General features: G+C 39.8%; 1 protein-coding gene and 1 non-coding gene across 3 annotated transcripts in view; one reads left to right on the forward strand and one right to left on the reverse strand.

The window, feature by feature from the left end:
- The first annotated feature begins 299 nt into the window (after nucleotides 1-299).
- Ubr1 (ubiquitin protein ligase E3 component n-recognin 1) overlaps nucleotides 300-21,158 on the forward strand; it is a 117,995-nt gene continuing 97,136 nt past the window's right edge. For both annotated transcript variants that reach the window (XM_021639393.2, XM_060371705.1), the window contains exons 1-3: nucleotides 300-1,054; nucleotides 12,659-12,915; nucleotides 20,824-20,902. In XM_021639393.2, the coding sequence (XP_021495068.1) occupies nucleotides 974-1,054; nucleotides 12,659-12,915; nucleotides 20,824-20,902 (417 nt within the window). In that variant the 5' untranslated portion in view covers nucleotides 300-973. The remainder of the gene's footprint in view (nucleotides 1,055-12,658; nucleotides 12,916-20,823; nucleotides 20,903-21,158) is intronic.
- Nucleotides 17,756-17,862, reverse strand: LOC132649111 (U6 spliceosomal RNA). Its single transcript, XR_009587545.1, has one exon. It is a non-coding gene; the product is annotated as a U6 spliceosomal RNA (small nuclear RNA).

A 21,158-nucleotide genomic window follows, 5' to 3' on the forward strand; every position in this document is an offset into this window, starting at 1 on the left:
ATGAAAGTTAACTCTATAAACAAAAAATTATCCAAAAACGTGGGAATGACTAACTTTTGCAGAAGATAGCTGTGCTTTAGTTCTGCCTCTATCTATAGTCATGCCGAAGAAAATTTGATCTTACAGATCCTGTTTTAAAAATACCTTTAGATATTTTTAAGAAGATAGCAGAGAACCAAACCAATCCCTTCAAACTGTCCTTTGACTCACAAACATGAATCCCGGCACGTGCATGCACCACACAATTAAATGTATATACACACAATTAAGTCAGTAAAGATTTAAAAAGTTGGTTTTTTTTTTTTTTTTTTTTTTTTTTTAAAGGGGCCAGGTGGCTGACATCTGTCACTTGGATTGCCAAGGTGGGAGGAATGCTTGGAAATGGAGGCCAAATTGGGCTACAGAGTGGTTATTCGTTTTGTAAAAAACTGAAAAACAAAAACAACAGATGATGCTACATTAGTTCTTGGTCACCTTGGTCCTCCGACCCTGGTCTTGGCCTTGGGTGCTTTCTAGTTCAGAACTATTCCTTCGCACAATACACATTTATGCATTTGTGCATATGCAGTCTGTGACAATGATCTTCCCTGGATGTTTCCGTACATCTTCCTTGTTCTTTCCACGTGGTATTCCATAACGGGGTTGGATCCAGTTTGTCTTCCCTTACCGACAAACGGGCTAGGTTTCCCGGTTTTGCCATCTCCCCACGCCTACCGCGGATGAAGAACTAAAGACACAGCTGTGAGGACTTCCCTTCGGCCTCAGCCCGGGGGAACCAAAGGTCAGAAACGTCCGGCCTCGCGGATCGGGAGCCTGCTTCCGGGAAGCCGACCGGAAGTCGCTCCGGGTGCTGCGACAAACCCGACTTCAGGGGCCGTCGTAAAAGTGTCGTCCCTGGTGCGTCGGGCCGGCCACAGGTTTCCGCTAGCTGGCGGCCGGGGGTCGGGAACTGCGGACGTTCGTTTCCTTTAAGATGGCGGACGACGAGACGGACGGAACCGAGAGGATGGACGTCAGCTCCGAGCCTCCCTTGGCCCCTCAGCGGCCGGCCTCGGTGAGTCTTCACCGGCTGTTGCCTTTTGTCCTCTCCCCAAGGAGCCTCCTGCGGCGCCGGCGAGGGTTTGGGGCTCCACTTTCCGTGGCAGCGCCGGGAAAGGGGAGTGCTCGGCTTGAAGCACCCTTCCTTCCCCGTAAAGTTAGTCGTCACCCACATACATTTCTGCCAGCTAAGTCTGCGGAGTAGAATGACTGTCATTTATTAAGTCTCAGCCTGCGCAGACACTCACATCTCTATTTTGAAGTAGAAAGAACTCGTGCTGTTATTAGGTGGTTTGCTGTAGGAGCTGAGGTGAGGTTGGAGAAGGCCATTTTTCGGTAGACGCATTGCTGACCCCTCTTGTTGATAGGAATCTGGACAGGCACCTGGTGTGATAGCCCATAGGTGGGTGGACTTGATAGTGACAGTGAGTATTGTGACTGTCATTTCATGTCCGGATGTCCATTATGGTAGTGTCTTGAGAACCCCAGGTCTGGCCCCCAGTGAGGGAAATTTGTCATTTGTCACTGCTTTCTAAATGTAAAGAAGGGATGTTTCAAGTGGGTGAAATAACCATCAACTGTACTTGGCTCTTGGATTTTCAAAGAATGAGAAAGGAGAGGTAGTGAACAAATTTGAGTCAATAGTTTGGCCACAGGGAGAATGCTAACGGAGTAGGCTAAAGGCAGTGTTAGCAAACGTATTGGTGTGGTCCATTCAGATAACTGGTGGGGAGGGAGGTACTTATGAAGTACTCGCTATCCGTCATGACATGTTTTATCAAGTTTGTATGTGGAAGAGTGTGGGATACACACCCATCCACCCACACAAACACATTGTATACACACACATCTGGTTAGTGAAGTTGTTTGTAGTTTTAATAAAGTCATTCTTGTCTTACTTTATCCCGTCAGACTCTTGAACATTGTTTTATGAGACAGGAGAATGGCTAAGAAATGAGTCAACTGAAGGGACTGGAGAGAAACATCTGTAAGATAAAAACCCAAGAGGAACAGAGTTGGGATTGGGATAAGGGTTATGTTCTAGGTCAGCACTTGGCAGTCTTCCTCTTCCATCCCCAAAAGTAGTTGAAACTCATTTCACTGCAGGTAGTGAAGTCCAGATGAAAACAGTTACGTTTCCAAGTAGCTAAACTGGTTTTTGTTTGTTTGTTGAGTGCTGGGGAGCAAACTCAAGGCCTTAGCATGCTAGGCAAGGGCTCTTCTGAGCTATAAGCCAAGGCAGAAGGATCACTTAAGTTCAGGCAAACCCTGGCCTACACAGCGAAACTCCATCTAAAAACAAAAATAGGAAAACAACAGCACTTCATAGATAGAATCATGTGCTTTTTTTTTTTTTTTGTAATCTAGTGTATAACTATGTAGTCAGAAGAGTTGCAGTTTCCTGTTGTCGAAGATGAGTACTGTTTATTTAAAGCTTCGCTATGTTAATTCTTCCCATTAGCACTGTAAAACCCCATTAATAAAACCATAGAACATTCATTAATTTGGAATTGGAGATAATGGTATAGAAATTGAAGAGGAGCAAACTCCTTCAAAGAGTAGTATAATTCTTTGGGCAAGGCTTTTTAAAGCTTTACAAAGAAGCAAGGAATGGTGTCAAGTAGCCTCAGGAAACCCAGTCTAGTGATACAGATAATATAAATGATCAAGAATTTAGATTTAAGATAGGCCGGTGTCAGTGGATACAGACTTATGACTGTGAAGCCTTTATTTTTTGGCTTGACTCTTTTTGCTTGACCCCAGAGTTCATCCTGTTTCCTGTACTTTTTAAAGCTGCTGTTTTCCATTTCATTCTCCCTATTAAACTACCTTGTGGTTAAGCCAAAGTTGCTCAGCTTGAGTCCTCAACACTGCACCCCCATTTGATTAATTTATATCTCAAATCACTGCTGGGGCTGATGGAAACAAAATAACAAATACAGGACAGCTACAGAGCTTTAATAAAGATTTCCATTCTCATTAGATTTCCTTTCTAGTGAGTTACTGATTTCTTTAAACCAAATTTCTTTTTTAGATACAAGATCATTTCAGTAACATTTCAACAGTGTCTAATATCACCTAACAAGTAAGTAGAATGGACTGGCAAAATGGCTTAGAACTGCTTACTGAACAAGTTTGGTGCCTTAATTTGATATCTAGTACCACAAGTAAAGGTGGAAGGAAAGAACCAGCCGATATGCTATCTAATGGTGCACTGGCAGGGGTAACATGGTGGGCCTATGCAAAGGTGTACCCCCTGAGAAATTACGCCACACAACAGATCTAGTGTAAGGAGGCTTATTGGGGGAAGGGAGAGGAGGGCCTGGAGAGAGGCAGTGAGTGAGCCATGAGGGCATAGAGAAGGGGTCCAGGGAGGGAGGGGAAGGGGATACCTAGAACACACAGAGAGAGGGAGAGAGAGAGAGAGAGAGAGAGATTGCTGGGGTGGCAGCCACCTGGAGGTGGCAGTTGGTGACCTAAGATGTTGCTAGGTCCCTGAGGGCAGGCCAGCAGAATGGCCTGCACACTAACACCAGCTCTACAAATTTATCCTCTGATCTTCACATTCATGCACCCATCTTCCCCCCCCACAATAATAATAAAATTTTAAAATTTTAAAAATTAAGAGAGAAAAATAATTTGAATTAAAAAAAATTCACTAAGAGAATTGATTCTTGAGCCGAAAAAGGCACAAGAAACTATATATTCACAAGCCTGCCCTAGTAAGCTAGCCATTTGGAAGTTACCGGTTTGGAATTAATTGATTGATGGTTAAGGCTATAAGAATAAATAATATCTTTTTATCTTGTTTTGTTTGAGACAGGGTTTCTCTGTGTCGCCTTGGCTGTCCTGGACTCCCTTTATAGACCAGGCTGGCCTTGAACTCAGTGATCTTCCTACCTCTTCTCTCCCTGAGCACTGGGATTAAAGGTGTGTGCCACCAGGCCCGCCTATGAATAATATCTTTAAGGTCGAGTTGTGTGAATATATACACGCATATACCCAGAAACCAAAGAGCTGAGGAAATAAGAGTAGAACAGTGTCATGAAAGGTAGTTTTTAGGAAAGGGTAATTTATTGGTCTCATGACAAGAACTGAGAATATTGAAAATCCAGAGGACATTGGTGGTCTGCCAGAACATCTGCTTTCTTTGACTATTTCCCACCTGAATTCCTTCTTCTAAGAAGAAGGTGTCACTCGGCGTGGCCCTGTGGTCTTTTTTTCTATATACTGACACTGACTGCACATTTTATTTCATCTAGTTCTACAGCTTACGTACTACCTCTGTATGTTCATTTCGCAGCTCATAGCTCACAGTCGTCTCATTTCTGAGTGTCAGAATCATAAACTCAGTTGCTTACTTGCTTCCACCAGCCTATCTGATAGTTGTTTCAAAGAGAGAGAGCAGCTGGGCAGCAGTGGCACATACCTTTAATCCCAGCACTCAGGAGGCAGAGGCAGGTGGATCTCGGTGAGTTTGAAGCCAGCCTGGTCTACAGAATGATTCCAGGACAGCCAATGCTACACATAGATAAACTCTGTCTTGAAAAATGGAGAGAGGGAGAATAGGAATTAGCTATAGTAACCCAAGATATAGCTTCCACTTGAAAGTTTATTACAGGAAGACACAAGTTATCAGTTTGAGCAAGATTTTGGAAATGTGGTAGAAACAGTGATGACTTAATTATTAAGTTGATGGAAAGTGAAAGGAATCGATGACATCTGTACCCCTAGTTTTTGGTTTAAACATTTATGGTAGATATTAGAAGAGGACAGCAGGAAGGCAAATCAAGGATTTTGTTATTCTTGTCTCAGTACAGGGCACCTCCACGTTAGCTCTTGAATACAAACATCTTTCTGTCTTTACACTCATCTTTGTAATCTAAGCCACCATTTATTGCTTAGACAACTGTAGCTTCTTAACTAAGTTCTCTCCTTTTACTTTTGTCATCTTTCAGTGTGGAGATCAGAGGAGGCCCTAGTAAGTGAAGTCCTGTATGAATATGTGCTGTTGACATGGACAAAGGCTGTCAAAGAACATGGCCTCAGACCCGTAAAAAATGGCAAAGGCTTCTTCCCCACCACTGCCCCCATGGTGAGGCTAAGAGGGATGACAAAGCCTTCTTCTGGTCCACTTACATATACTGGTAGTGTATGTAGAAAAAAATGTACACCATAAGTCTTTTCTGCCCTCTCCTACTCCTTGTGGTCTAAAGAGTGCTTCCTACAGAGAATGCTCCTATTGAGGTTAGCTAAACCTATCTCCTTGATCCAGCTGTGTAGCATAAACCCTTCCTTCTTGTTAATCTGCATATCATATCCCTGCCTTTTTGTTCAGCTGTATGCAATAACCCTGCCTGTCTGTGCTGTATGTAATAAATACACTGAGCTTTTGGGGTGCTGAAGTTTCTCCATCTGAGAGTCCAGACTGTCTGATCCAGCATTTCATTTCTCTGTGTCTGTCATTCCTTCATTCCCTTGCTAGCCCTACTCAGGGTAAATGCCTGGAGCCATGTTGGACCAGGCATTCCAGTCCATTCTCTACAGGGCAAACAGTGTAATCATGTCAGTCTTTTCAGTACTTCATGGAGAATCTGTCTGGAAAGACAGGTGTGTAAGTCACTGACGCATGGTGAATCATGGAGAGGTGTCTGCCCATTCTTTATGTGCTACCTTTGAAGCCTATTTCAAAATTTCCCTACTATTACATTATTCAGCTTCTCAAAAGGCATTAATCCTATGCCTTTTTTTATAAAATAATTTCCTTTAAGCATTGTCCCTTAGTCTCAGGTGGTTTAAGACAAAATATTAAGACCTCACTACTCCCTTGTGACTTGAGTTAACATGGCACTTGTGAAAGAAACTGTTGCTGTTTTTATTTTGATGGATGAGTTTGGGTTTTCCTTTCTTTTCTTTCTTCAGACAGTATCTTGTTATATGGCTCAGGCTGGCCTGTAACTCACAATCCGTCATGCCTAGCACAATACATTTTTTAAAAAAAGTGTCATGTCGGAGAGCAACAGAACCAAAATATCTGGGCACAGGGGTCTTTTCTGAGACGAATACTCCAACCAAGGATCATTCATGGATATAACCTAGAACCCCTGCTCAGATGTAGCCCATGGCAGCTCAGTATCCAAGTGGGTGCCCTAGTAAGGGGAACAGGGACTGTCTCTGACATGAACTCAGTGGCTAGCTCTTTGACCACTTCCCCCTGATGGGGGAGCAGCCTTGCCAGGCCACAGAGGAGAACTATGCATCCAGTTCTGATGAGACCTGATAAGCTAGGGTCAGATGGAAAGGGAGGAGGACCTCCTCTATCCTTGGACTTGGAGAGGGGCATAGGAGGAGATGAGAGAGGCAGGGTGGGACTGAGAAGGGAATGAGGGAGGGCGCTACATCTGGGATACGGAGTTAATAGACTGTAATTAATATAAAAAATAAAAATTTAATTTTAAAAAAGTGTCATGTCCCTATAAACAGGCGAAGTGCTTGTGGAAATAGACTGTACTAAACAAACCCTCTGAAGGACTCCAGAAGAGTAATTGTGCTGCCTTGAGTGTCCACTTGTTACCTAGAAGCAATTCAGGCCCTGACCAGAGCCAAGTCCACAGTTACTCTTCTGAGGGTTCCTTCTAATAGTTTGCTTACTGCTGGGCTCCTAAAGAAGGTTCGCCTGCCTTAGAGTGAGACTAACCACTTAGTATGTTTTTCTAGGCAAACTTTTAAAAAGCCCTTCAGCCTTTTGTTTTTACAAATAAGTTCAGAAATGACATCAGCCACAAGGAACTTACGTCTTTTCATTTACTCCTTTTTAAATACACACATGCTTCACTTTGAAATATAAGAAAACATTTTAGCTATTTTGCATATGTGTAGTCCATACAGTGTAAAGAGCTGTAGGAAAACATTGCATTCATCCAAAGACTCAAAGAGAAGTATGGTCAGAGATGAAAAAGGAAGACAGTGGCTCAAGAGAGACAGGATGCATATAAAAACTAGATTTTGGCAATATACTTATGCATTATTTCAAGAGCAAAGAAGAGACAGGCAGAGTCCCTTGCTTGTCACGGCCTCTGTATATTACTTCAATTTGTATTATTAATGCCATGAATACATAGGAAATTTGGTTTTACTGGCAGCACAGGGCTAGAAGGAATAATAACATGTTGTATGAAAGAGTGACTAAGACAATATGGAACTCAGTAGAAAGGAAATGAAGCTTTACAACTAGGTTTACTTGCCCATAGGACCAGGTGTGTCTCCAAGTGACTGATCTAAGGGCGTTAGTTGCATACATTCTCCAGTCGAAAGTGTGAGATAGCTGCCAAAGAAGAGAATGTGCTCTTTGAAAGCAGGGATTGTGGTGCTGTCAGCAGGCATGGTGACGCATGCTTTTAATCCCAACACTTGGGAAGCAGAAGTAGGTGGATCTCTGAGTTTGAGGCCAGCCTGGTCTACAGCCAGGGCTACACAAAAAACCTGTCTCAAACAAACAAACAAACAAACAAACAAACTTGTCAAGTAAGACAAGGAAATTTGTATACCCAAAGATTTCTTGATGCCTAGAAATGTTGTCTATTTGCTAATTCAGTACTACCTGTGAAAACTTGAAGAACATCTAGATTTTGTTACCTCTCCTTAAAAAACAACAACAAAACAAACAAACAAACAAAAAACAGCAGCAGCAGCCGAGCTTTTTGGCTTATACCTTTAATTCCAGCATTTGGTCTACAGGGAAGGCAGATTTCTGAGTTCTAGAGCAGCCTAGTCTACAAGCCATGTTCCAGGTCAGTATGGTGAGACCCTGTCTCAGAATATAAATGCAATTTAAAAATTCTTAAAATTAAAAAACAAAAAATAAAAACACAGGAATTTGAGAAGTGGCAGGCCTGTGAAGACTGTAGATGTCTAGCATTTGACTTACAGAAGGGTAAGTTGTGGTTTGAACATCAATCTACCAAAGTTCCTTTTTCAGAATGATGTTCCCACAGGGGCATCTGTAACTGCAGATTTTATTTAGAGTTGCAAACTTATCTTTTAGTCTCTGTGGGGATGAGTAATATGTTTGGAATGCCTGGAAGTTTAAATGTTGTGAGAACTTGTTTTTATGGACAGTCAATTAGGAAAACTCCCTTAATTCCAAATGTTATGGAAAAAAATTTGTTTTTTTTTGTTTGTTTGTTTGTTTTTCTGATCTTTTAAATTAAACATTTAATTCCTGTTACAAGTGGAAGAAAACACTAAAAATGACCAAAGGGGGGAAAAAAAGGAAACATTCACCAATAATAATTCCTAAATAACTTACTTGTTTACTCAGTGAAATACCTATTCTATAATTTTTCACTTATTTTGTGTGTGTATGTATGTGTGTATAAGTATGTAAGTGCAGGTACTCATGCATCTGAGCGTATGTGTAAAGGTCAGAAAACAGCTTTCAGGAGTCAGTTTTCTCCTGCTGCCTTGTGGTATCCAGGATTAAACTTCAGTCATCGGCTGAGACATTTTACCAGCCCTTTTGTGTGTATGTGTGTGAGCTAGGTATAGTGGCTCATACTTGTAATCCTCAAACTTGGGAGGGTAAGGCAGGAGAATTACCATGAGTTCAAGGCCAGCCTGAGCTATAGAGTGAGTTTTAGGTCAGCATGGGCCACCAAGTGAGACCTTATGTCAAATAACAAGAACAATAATAAATAATATAAAAGGCCACCTCTCCTCCCAAGGCTCAGGATACTTGAGGGTATAAGAGCTAGAGGAAATGGATGGTGGATAGCTATAAGGAAATAATATCTTTTGGAGACAGCAGGGAAGCTGCACATAGAACTTACAGAAGTTTTGAAAAATACACAAAACCTGTGCAAACTCACACCAGACTAAATCCTAGTGTGGAGATGGGAGGTAGGCACCCAACCCAACCCCAGCCATGGAGCCGTTAGCAGTTGCTAGCTTCTGGAAAAAGGAGAGACAGTTTTCTTTTAAGAGTGTCCCTGGTAAGTCAACCACACTCTAGAGGAAGACCATGCATACAAGAATATTTAGGTAGCACAAGTTGGTCTTGATGGATTAAAAAAAAAAAAAAAAAAAAAGCACTAGGTTCGGTTGATAGGGAGAGAGGGATCCAGGAAGAGTTGGGGGAGAGAAGCTAAATGTGGTCAAAACATGTTGTATGAAACTCTTAAAAACTTAAAAGCAAATTCCATAGTGTACCACAGTAGAAACTTTTTGTAAAAGACTATAATTGTACAGCATTTACTGTAATGGTTCAGTAAACAAAGTTACAAGGTCTAATGTCAAAGCTGGCCGTATTTCTAGCCACAAGTACTTACTATTGTGTTTACTGGGAACTTACGCTGCATACTTAACGCTGTGCCTGTGGGTATAAAGGGTTTTGAAAGACAGTTCCTTTTTTCAGGAGCTTTCAGCCTACTTGAAGGGTTAGTTGAAGACATTTAAGATAACCAACTTAATGGCCGGGTGTGGTTGCACGTGCCTTTAATCCCAGCACTCCAAAGGTGGAGGCCAGTAGATAGATCTGTGAATTTGAGGCCAGCCTGGTCTACAAAAAGGAGTTTCAGAACAGCCAAGGCTGCATGGTGAGACCTGTCTCAAACAGAAACAAACCAATATGCGTAAGCAGCCTAGCAGGCACCAGGCGCTAGGTTCAGCTCCCAGCACTGTTCAGTGAATGCATCTTTCTAACTGATATTAGGTAGGGTACAGAAGGAATGTCTTCTCTAGTAAGTGCTGTGTTGGAATTAACAGGAGGGACGTTTTCTGGCTTTATCATGAAGGATTATTAAGATGGGTCTTGAGCTGAGCCTTGAAGAGGAGATAAAGGGGGAGGGTAGAGCAATGAGAGCTACTGATTAGACCCATAGTGACAGCACTGTTGGCATCCTCATTCCGGTATTCTGTACCAATCAACAAACAGTACAGAGACATGGTTTAAAAACATCAGCAATATGTAGTAGTATCCACAATTTTAGACAGCTGTTAGCTAAGAGGCTTCATTTAGACTAGAGAAAGATTAAAGGGAAGTCAAAGCTTTATTGTTTTGTTTTAGTTTAATGTGAAATTAAGAAGGGTGAAGTTAAAAGACCTATGTACTCACTGTTATATTAGTTTTAGTAGAATAAGCATTGAACTGGAGAAGTTGGGATGCCTGTTTTTGTTTTGTTTTTTTTTTTATGGTACAGCTCTAACCCAATGCCTTGTATTTTTTATACAAATGCTGTATGACCAGGTTGGACCCCCAGCAACATCTGTAGAAAAATTTAAAGTATACATAATTAAATTTTGTTTGTAAATGTAAGATTGTATTAATCAAAATTTGTGTTACATAACAGTATTTTTATGGCATTCTCCATTCATAGAATGGTATGTTCTGTTGGCCATGGTGGTATATTCCTTTAATCTGGCATTCAGAAGCAAAGAGAGTCATTGATCTCTGCAAGTTCTAGATGAGCCTGGTCTACATAGTAGAGTTTCAGGGCAGCCAGGGCTACATCCCTGTCTCCTAAAAACTGGAAGATTAAGTAGTATATTCTGCTTTAATGGATGGACTTTTTGTTTGGTTTTGTTTTTTGAGACAGGGTTTCTCTGTATAGCTCTGGTTGTCCTGGAACTCGATCGGTAGACTAGGCTGGCTTTGAACTCAGAGATCTGCCTGCCTTTGCCTTCTAAGTGCTGGCCTTAAAGGCGTGCACCACCACAGCCTGGCTAATGAATGGACTTTTATCTGTAGACATTTAGGCAGATTTCAGCTTCTTCAATTACACGTATTGTAGTGAATTTAACTGGTGATTTTGCACACCTGAGCAATATGGTTAGGCGGTAGACTGAATAATTTCTTTTTTGTTCTTCCATTGATAGGCATTGAGGTTTTAAGTGTTTTGCTTTTATGAACACTTTTGTGCCTGAGATATATGAGATTAAATAAGTTTTAGAATGATTTCTGTAGACAGAACGTGCATATGCATACCTATACACATATGAATAAAAGTTTACAAGTTGTTTAAATTGGTTTTTTTCTCTTTGCTGGGACAAAACTTCTAAGATAGAGGTATATTAGGGGAAGATTGATTTATTTTAGCTCTTAGTTTCAAGGCCAGGAAGGCATGCTATCCGAGAGCCTAAGATAGCTTGCTCCTACTTCTGTGACTGACTAGGAAACAGAGATTGGGTCAAAGGGTGCTGAAGGGCTGGCTATAACCTGAGGCAGTCAGTGAGGCTGCTGTCAGTGAGGCTCTACTTCTCTAGGCTCCACAGCCTTCCAAAGTATCACCTTCATTGGAACCACCTGGTTAAACATGTGGGCCCGTGCACCACTGCATATTCAAACCATTGTAAAGGTACGCAGGGAAAACAAAATCCTTCCCAGGGATCTTTCCATCCTTAATTCATTTTGAATTTTTTCAGAGTTTTTTATTTTTTTATTTTGAAGAGTCAGGTCTCATATAACCCAGGCCTTGAACCTGATGTGTAGCTGATGATGCTCTTGAACTTCTTTCTACTTCCAGAGTATTGTGTTGCAATTGTGAACCATCATGCTGGATTTTAATGTAGTGCTGGAACCCAGGACTTCATGTATGCTAGACAAGCACTCTACTTCAGCCATTTTCCTAGACGTTTCCTGTTTAAACATAAGCATATTCAGTATGTCTGCTCTCCTCCTCCATATGAACAGTAGCACATGGACTCATTGTTCTGTGCTTTTTGCTATTGATTTATTGATTATTTACTTATTTTTGAGACAGGGTTTCTCTGTGTAGCCCTGACTGTCCTGGAACTCACTCTTTAGACCAGGCTGTCCTCAAACTCAGAGATCTGCCTACTTCTGCCTCCCTAGTGCTGGGATTAAAGACATGCACCATCACCAGGCTTTTTGCATTTAACAGTATAACTTGAAGAAAATACGTATCAGGACATATATCTCTGTATACTTTCTAGCTGTGTTGAATGTATGACTAAGCCACAATTAATTCAACTTTTAAAAAAACTCAGATTTTTTATTTATGCTTTTATTTATTTATTTGATCATTTATTTAATGAGTGTGTGTATTTGTGAGGCCACAGTGTATCACAATGCACGTATGTAGGTCAGAGGACAGCTTGCAGGTATTGGTTCTCTACTTAGACCATCTTGATCCTGGGGATCGCCAAATCACCAAGCCTGATGGCAAGTGCTTTTACCACCGTCTTGGTGGTCCAGTCGATGCACCTCTTTTTTTATATTGATGAAGTATAAAAATATTGCAAATTGCTTTGAAAGTACAGCGTTATGCCATTATTTGTACTCCACAATCATTAGAAATAACTTGGCCATAAGGGCGTGGCTCCTGGCAAGCTAGCCATACTGTAGTGGATGGCCCAACATCCAAAAAATATATGGGCAGCACAAACTGGACTTAATGGGTTAGAGATACACACATAAAGGAAAAGAGTGAGCTTGGGAGGGGATGAGGAAGTAGGGACAGGGATATGGGGAGGGGTGGTGGTGAACATGATCAAGCTATGTCCTGTGTGTATATGAATTTCTCAAGGAATAAAATATTCTTTTCAACTAAAAAAAATGAACTTGTAAAAAAAAGTCTGATTGTCATCTTTTTTTCCCTTTCAGTGGTGGGATCAGCAAGCTGATTTTTATACTGCTTTCTTACATCATTTGGCACAACTAGTGCCAGAAATTTATTTTGCTGAGATGGACCCAGATTTGGAAAAGCAAGAAGAGAGTGTACAAGTGTCAATACTCACCCCTTTGGAATGGTGCTTATTTGGAGAGGATCCAGACATCTGCTTAGAGAAATTGAAGCACAGTGGAGCATTTCAGTTGTGTGGGAAGGTTTTCAAAAGTGGAGAAACAACGTATTCTTGTAGGTGAGTCTCATAAATTTAAAGGACTGGTTTTAATTTACAGCTTATAATTTGCATCATGCCTGGTTCATGGCGTCCTTTTCCTATGGTACATTAATCTTTTTTTATTTTTTTATCAGTTACATTTTATTAACTCTGTATCCCAGCCGTGTCCCGATCCCTCACATTAATCTTAAGTTCCTTTTATTTTACACTTTAAATCCACTTTTGCTCATAAAGCTTGATTTTTAATATATGACTTCTTATTAAACAGTTCTTTTTTTCTGTTCTTCAAAAGTATCAAAGAAATAGATTTTTGAACTTTGTACATGTTTTGAAGTCAGCATACTGTATCAGAAACTTTTGAGATCAGATGTATTTCAGAATTCTACTTCCTTAACAGCATCTTGATAGAACCTTGTAAACAAACATCAGTATTCACAAAGATATACTTGCAAGTAATATAAAGCCTGTAGTTACATGTCATACCACACATACATACATATATAAATATATATGTTCAAAGTTTTTATCTTTTAGACAGGGTTTCCATTGCCTGTGCTGGCCCAGAACTCATAATGCAATTACAGGCATGAGCCCCAATATCCAGATTTCATACATATATTAAAAGCCAGGCATGGTGGTGTATACCTTTAATCCCAGCACTAGGGAGGGAGGCAGAGAGAGGCGGATCTCTGTGAGTTTGAGGCCAGCCTGGTCTACAGAGTAAGTCCAGGACAGCCAAGGCTCTGTTATACAAAGCAACCCTATCTAGAAAAACAAAACAAAATAAAAAGTAGTATATATATTTATTATATATATTTATAATATATATTTATATTATAATTATAATATTTATAATTATATATAAGTTATTATATATTACAAACATAATAATTGTATATTTATAATATATATAATAAAAACCACTTTTTTGCTTAGAGAAATTAAACCATATATATGTATATATGTATGCTTATTTCTTTTTCTTTTTTTAGTTAAATTTTTTTTAATATTAGTTACAGTTTATTAACTTTGTATCCCAGCTATAGCCCCCTCCTTTATTCCCTCCCAATCCCACCCTCCCTCCCTCATCTCCTCCCTGCCCCTTTCCAAGTCCACTGATATGGAAGGACTTCTTCCCCTTTCATCTGACCCTGGTTTACCAGGTATCTTCAGGACTGGCTGCAAAGTCCTCCTCTGTGGTCTAGCAGGGCTGCTCCTCCCTCAGTAGGGATAGGGGGAGGTCAAAGAGCCAGCCATTGAGTTCATGTAAGAAATATCCATACATGGTCCTTCGTTGGAGATACAGTCTTACAAAAGACCCCTGTGCCCAGATATATTTGGTCCTTGTGGAGCTCCTGTCCTCTCCAGGTCATACTAACTCCCCCTTTTATATAATTCCCTGTACTCTGCCAAAGGTTTGGTTATGGGTTTCAGTATCTACTTTGATATACTGCTAGGTAGAGCCTTATAGAGGCCCTCTGTGGTAGGCTCCTGTCCTGTTACTTGTTTTCTCCTACAACCAATGTCCATCTCATTTGTCTTTCTAAGTGAGGGTTGATCATCTTACCCAGGGTCCTCTTTCTTGTTTATCTTCTTTAGGTAAATAGATTTCAGTATGTTTATCCTATCTTATAGGTCTAGTACCCTCTTATAAGAGTATATACCGTGTGTGTCTTTATCCTTCTGGGATACCTCACTCAGAATGATGTTTTCTAGATCCCACCATTTGCCTGCAAATTTCATGATTTCCTTGTTTTTAATTTCTGAGTAGTATTCCATTGTGTAAAAGTACCACAATTTCTGTATCCATTCCTCCATTGGACATTTGGGTTGTTTCCAGCTTCTGGCTATTATAAATAAAGCTGCTACAAACATGGTTGAGCAAATGTCCTTGTTGTGTACTTGAGTATCTTTTGGATATATGCCTAGGAGTGGTATAGCTGGATCTTGAGGAAGTGCTATTCCTAATTGTCTGAGAAAGCGCAGATTGATTTCCAAAGTGGTTGTACAAGTTTACATTCCCACCAGCAATGGAAGAGGATTCCCCTTTCTCCACAACCTCTCCAGCATGTGTTGTCACTTGAGTTTTTGATCTTAGCCATTCTGATGGGTGTAAGGTGAAATCTCAGGGTCGTTTTGATTTGCATCTCTCTGATGGCTAAGGACATTGAGCATCTCTTTAAGTGTTTCTCTGCCATTCTTTATTCCTCTACAGAGAATTCTCTGTTTAGCTCCGTACCGCATTTTTAAATTGGGTTGCTTGATTTATTGCTTTTTAACTTATTTAGTTCTTTATATAGTCTGGATATCAGCCCTCTGTCAGATATAGGGTTGGTGAAGATCCTTTCCCAGTCTGTAGGCTGTCGTTTTGTTCTAACGACAGTGTCTTTTTACTTTACAGAAGCTTTTCAATTTCATGAGGTCCTATTTATTGATTGTTGCTCTCAGAGCCTGTGCTGTTGGTGTTCTGTTCAGGAAGTTGTCTCCTGTGCCAATGAGTTCTAGGCTCTTCCCCACTTTTTCTTCTAACCGATTTAGTATATCTGGTTTTATGTTGAGGTCTTTGATCCACTTGGACTTCAATTTTGTGAAGGGTGATAAATATGGATCTATTTTCATTTTTCTACATGTAGACATCCAGTTGGACCAGCACCATTTGTTGAAGATGCTATCTTTTTTCCATTGAATGGTTTTGGCTTCTTTGTTAAAAATCAAGTATTCATAGGTGTGTGGGTTTATTTCTGGGTCTTCTATTCTGTTCCATTGATCCACCATTCTGCTTCTATGCCAATACAGTGCAGTTTTTATTACTATTGCTCTGTAATACAGCTTGAGATCAGGGATGGAGATACCTCCAGATGATCTGTTGTTGTACAGGATCGCTTTGGAAATTCTGGATTTTTTGTTTCACTATATGAAGCTGAGAATTTTTCTTTCAAGGTCTGTAAAGAATTGTGTTGGTATTTTGATGGGAATTGCATTGAATCTGTAGATTGCTTTTGGCAGAATGGCTATTTTCACTATGTTAATCCTACCATTCCATGAGCACAGGAGAGCTTTCCATCTTCTGATATCTTCTTCAATTTCTTTCTTCAGAGACTTGAAGTTTTTTTCAAACAGGTCTTTCACTTGCTTGGTTATAGAGTCACCCCAAGGTTATTAGTGGCTATTGTGAAGGGTGTTGTTTCCCTGATTTCTTTCTTGGCCCTTTTGTCGATGGTATACAGGAGGGCTTCTGATTTTTTTTTGAGTTGATTTTGTATCCAGCCACTTTTCTGAAGGTGTTTATCAGCTGAAGGAGTTCTCTGGTTGAATTTTTGGGTCGCTCATGTATAATATCATATCATCTGCGAATAGTGAAACTTTGACCTCTTCCTTTCTGATTTGTATCCCCTTGATCTCCTTTAGCTGTCTTATTGCTTTAGCTAAGACTTCAAGTACTATGTTGAAGAGATATGGAGTGGGCAGCCTTGCCTTGTCCCTGATTTCAGTGGGATTGATTTAAGTTTCTCTCCATTGAGTTTGATGTTGGCTTTTGGCTTGCTGTATATTGCCTTTACTGTGTTTAGGTATGTGCCTTGTATCCCTGATCTCTCCAAGACTTTAAACGTGAATGGGTGTTGGATTTTGTCAAATGCTTTTTCGGCATCTAAAGTGATGATCATGTGGTTTTTCTCCTTCAGTTTGTTTATATGGTGGATTACATTGATGAATTTCCATATGCTGAACTACCCTTGCATGCCTGAGATGAAGCCTACTTGGTCACGGTGGATGATATCTTTGATGTGTTCTTGGATTCAGTTTGCAAGCATTTTATTGAGTATTTTTGCATCAATGTTCATAAGAGAGATAGGTCTGAAGTTTTCTTTTTTTGTTGGGTCTTTGTGTGGTTTAGGTATCAAGGTGACTGTGGCTCCATAGAATGAGTTTGGTAATGTTCCTTCTGTTTCTATTTTGTGGAATAGTTTGAAGAGAATTGGTGTTAGCACTTCTTTGAAGGTGTGGTAGAATTCTGCACTAAATCCATCTGGCCCAGGGCTTTTTTTGGAAGGGAGACTGTTGATGACAGCTTTTATTTCTTTGGGGGATATAGGACTATTCAATCTTTCTACCTGATCTTGACTTAATTTTGGTAAATGGAATCTATCAAGAAAATTGTCCATTTCTTTTAGATTTTTCAAATTTTGTGGCATATAGGCTTTTGTAGTACGGCCTAATGATAATTTGGATTTCCTCAGTGTCTGGTTATGTCCTCCTTTTCATTTCTGATTTTGTTGATTTGGATAATTTCTCTCTGCCTTTTAGTTAGTTTGGCTAAGGCTTTGTCTATCTTGTTGATTTTCTCAAAGAACCAGCTCTTGGTTTTATTGATTCTTTGATTAGTTTTATTTGTTTCTAATTGATTGATTTCAGCCCTGAGTGTCGTGATTATTTCCAGCCGTCTGCTCCTCTTGGGTGTATTTGCTTCTTTTTTTTCTAGGGCTTTCAGTTGAGCTATTAAGTTGCTTGTATGAGATGTTACAAATTTCTTCTTGAGGACATTTAGTGCTATGAATTTTCCTCTGAGCACTGCTTTCATTGTGTCCTATAAATTAGGGTATGTTGTACCTTCATTTTCATTGAATTCTAGGAAGCCTTTGATTTCTTTCCTTATTTCTTCCTTAATCCAGCTGTCATTGAGCAGCAAGTTGTTCGGTTTCCATGTGCGTGTAAGCTTTTAGCTATTTCTATTGTTGTTGAGGTCCAGCTTTAGTCCATGGTGGTCAGATAGAATACAGGGGATTATTTCAATCTTCTTGTATCTGTTGAGGCTTGCTTTGTGAACACCTATATGGTCTATTTTGAAGAAGGTTCCATGAAAAATATGGAATGCTTCAGGAATTTGTGTGTCATCTTTGCGCAGGGGCCATGCTAATCTTTTCTGTATCTTTCCAATTTTAGTATATGTGCTGCTGAAGCGAACACTTTTTTGGTTTTTCAAGGCAGTGTTTCTCTGTGTAGCCTTGGCTGTCCTGGACTCGCTTTATAGATCAGGCTGGCCTTGAACTCACAGAGATACTCCTGCCTCTGCCTGCTGAAGTGCTGGGTTTACAGGCATGTGCCACTGCACCCAGTAATTTTTTTTTATTTTTTATTTTTTTATTTTTTTGCGTTTAATCACTAACTGAAATTTGGTAGAAGCTCACAAAGTAACAAAACCTTCCAGAATTTTTGCTTTTCAGAGCTGTAGGTCAGGGGTTGTGTGGAACACCTGGAATATGGTTGCGTGTAAGAGGTCAGTTGTATGGAAATTGGAAGCAGGTGTAGACCTTTTGTTTTGGCTAAAGGAATTGTCTTGAATGTCATTGTAGACTAGAGAAGTTTTTTACTGTGCATTCCTGCTTGAAGTTGTTTTTTATTTTTAAGTTTTTATTTATTTATTGAGACAGGTCTTACTATGTAGCCTTATCTGGCCAGCAACTCACTGTGTAGACCTGGATGACCTCAAACTCATAGAGAACCACTTGAGACTTAAATGCGTGCACCTCCATGCCCAGCAGAAATTTTTGACTTTTAGATAGTAGCACCACTTTTTCTTTTTTATTTGAGATCATTTAGATTATGACTATGACTTTTTAGCCTTTACCAGTAGAGTTTCATTGGCTATGCTTGACTGTCATTTTGGCTTCACTTGAGTTTTTGTGTTTTTTTTCTGAATCCTACAATGTTTTTATTTTTTTGTGTTTTGCTTGCATTTATGACTGCGTACCATGTATGTATTTGGCATTCAGAGAATCCAGAAAAGGGGTCCTCTGGAACTGGAGTTACAGGCAATTGTGAGCTACCATGTGGTGCTGTGAATCAAATTCAGGTCCCTTGGAAGAGCAGCCAGTGCTCTTAACCACTGAGCTAATCACTTCAGCCTTTAGTTCATAGTTTTCAAAAACAGTTTCTTTATACTGTTACTTTCTCAGGAAAACAAAATTTGTTAGCTCTTATATTTGTATTCTGTTTTGTTATGTTGTATAGTAATTTGTTTTTTTCTTTTATCAATTTAAAACAAAGCCCAGTTTCAACTAAAGCATATGTGTAGCCCTTATCTTTTCAAAATTTCCTAGAAACGTTGTGACAGTTAGGGGCTGTTAGCGTGTAGAAACCATGACTGCTGCTAAGTGTCCTACAATGTATAGAATGGCTCCCTCTACAACAACAACAACAAAATTACTAATTATTCAAAAGTGTCAGCAGTGCTGAGGCAGGCTATTATAGAGACCTACAGCTTGTCAGAATGAATAAGTGACTATGGGGTACTCAGCCCCAATTGATTTCATCTACAATGCAACCTTTATACTTACCCCTTATAGCTACAAAACAGTCCAGAAAAGGTGACAGCGGGGGCAGAGGGGCCAGTTTAAGAGCCAAAAGACCAGGACACCTGATACTAGATAGTGTCTTCTTAACACGACAAGGAAATTACACCCATGAAATCTCAACAGTCCAGTATCCTGAACAAGACTTGCATAATGATAGCACCAATTAACATGCCAGCATGGATGGGAAGACTTCACAAGGTCTTGCCCCTAGATGAGGCAATCAGTGGCTGCTGAAAGAGGGAGACTCTGTTTTCTCCAGGGACAAACTCCTGGTAGATTATCCAGTCCCAGTGGTCAGCCCTAAACACACACATCTGAGCAACCCTGAATGGACTCAGTAGGGTGTGTGTGTCAGTAAAAAAGAAGAGGTCATGAATTTGAGAGGAGTGGAGGAGGAGACAGAATAAGTTAGAGGAGGAAGAGGGAGGCATATAAATTATGTAAAATGCAATGCTCATATGGAATTCTTAAAAGTGAAATTTAAATTTAAAATTGCTTTAAACAGATAATATTATATATTTTTACAGATTTTACAGAATTTTGGGCAATGTTTAGGTCCTGTCATCTGTTTAAAATTCATTCTCTTTCCCCTCCTCCTTTTTTTCTACCTCTAACCCTAAAATTCATTTTGTATGTTTATTTTTGAGACAGGGTCTTAATATATAGGCCAAGCTAGCCTTAAACTCACTACATAGCTCTGGCTGTCTTTCAGCTCTCAGTGATTTTCCTGCTTAGTTTCAAGAGTGCATGCAGTGCCACCACACCCAACTCTAAATTTTATTTTTAAATGTTTTAATTTTGTCTCTTCAAATATTTAAAAATTTTAATTTTGTACCTTGTAATAACTTATGTTGTTCTTACGTTTCTCTGAAAATATGGAATAGAATCATGTTTTGTAAAAGTTCAAAAGGAGAGAGATTGAGTTTCGTTGACTCAGTGATTTTTTTTTTTTTTTTTTGAGACAGGGTTTCTCTGTGTAGCCCTGGATGTCCTGGACTCTCTTTGTAGACCAGGCTGGCCTTGAGCTCACAGAGATTTCCCTGCCTCTGCCTCCTAGAGCTGCAGGATTATAGGCGTGCGCCACTGTGCCTGGCCCGTGATTGCTTCTTACGTGCCAGGTCCTGTTGCAGGTGTTTGGACTCTGTCAATATTTAAGAGAAAAATCTTTCTCTCTATAGTGCTTGTACCCAATGAATTTTGTCTTACTGAAAACCTCAGTTAGAGTGCACAGTGTTTGTAAAATGTACATGTAAATTAGAGGGCAGCAATGGCAGATAATGAAGGAAAATAATTTTTCATGCAATTTTCATACAGTTTTTTACATAAGTAACAGTTTAAAGCCAGGTAAAGCTCTAAGTTATAAACTGACCATCCTGTGCACTCAAACATGTTAAAGATGAGGCTGTAATGATGGTAGCAGCTTTGTCTTTTCTCAACGTGTTCTTAGAACTCAGCTTTGGGGGCATCTTTGTCTTCATTTTGTGGATCACACAGGAAGATCTCTTGTTTTGTAGTCATGCCTTAGGTGTCACTGCACATTGTTTTTTGGAATCTAATTATTTATCTTTTTCAGAGATTGTGCAATTGATCCAACATGTGTGCTCTGTATGGACTGCTTCCAGAGTAGTGTTCATAAAAACCATCGTTACAAGGTAAGAAAAATATAGATCTGATGACTCTCAAGTGCAAATTTTTGATTAGTGTTTCATTTCCTAATGAATAGCTCTGATATGGATCTTTAATCATACTTGGATAATATATGAAATGATTATACTAATTAGAAATATTTATTTATTTATTTGTTATTTTATGTGCATTGGTTCTACCTGCTTGTATGTGTGTGAATGATGGTGTCAGATTTCCTGGAACTGGAGTTACAGGCAGTTGTGAGCTCCCATGTAGGTGCTG

The sequence above is a fragment of the Meriones unguiculatus genome, chromosome 18 (genome assembly GCF_030254825.1).
Source record: "Meriones unguiculatus strain TT.TT164.6M chromosome 18, Bangor_MerUng_6.1, whole genome shotgun sequence".
Lineage (NCBI taxonomy): Eukaryota > Metazoa > Chordata > Mammalia > Rodentia > Muridae > Meriones > Meriones unguiculatus.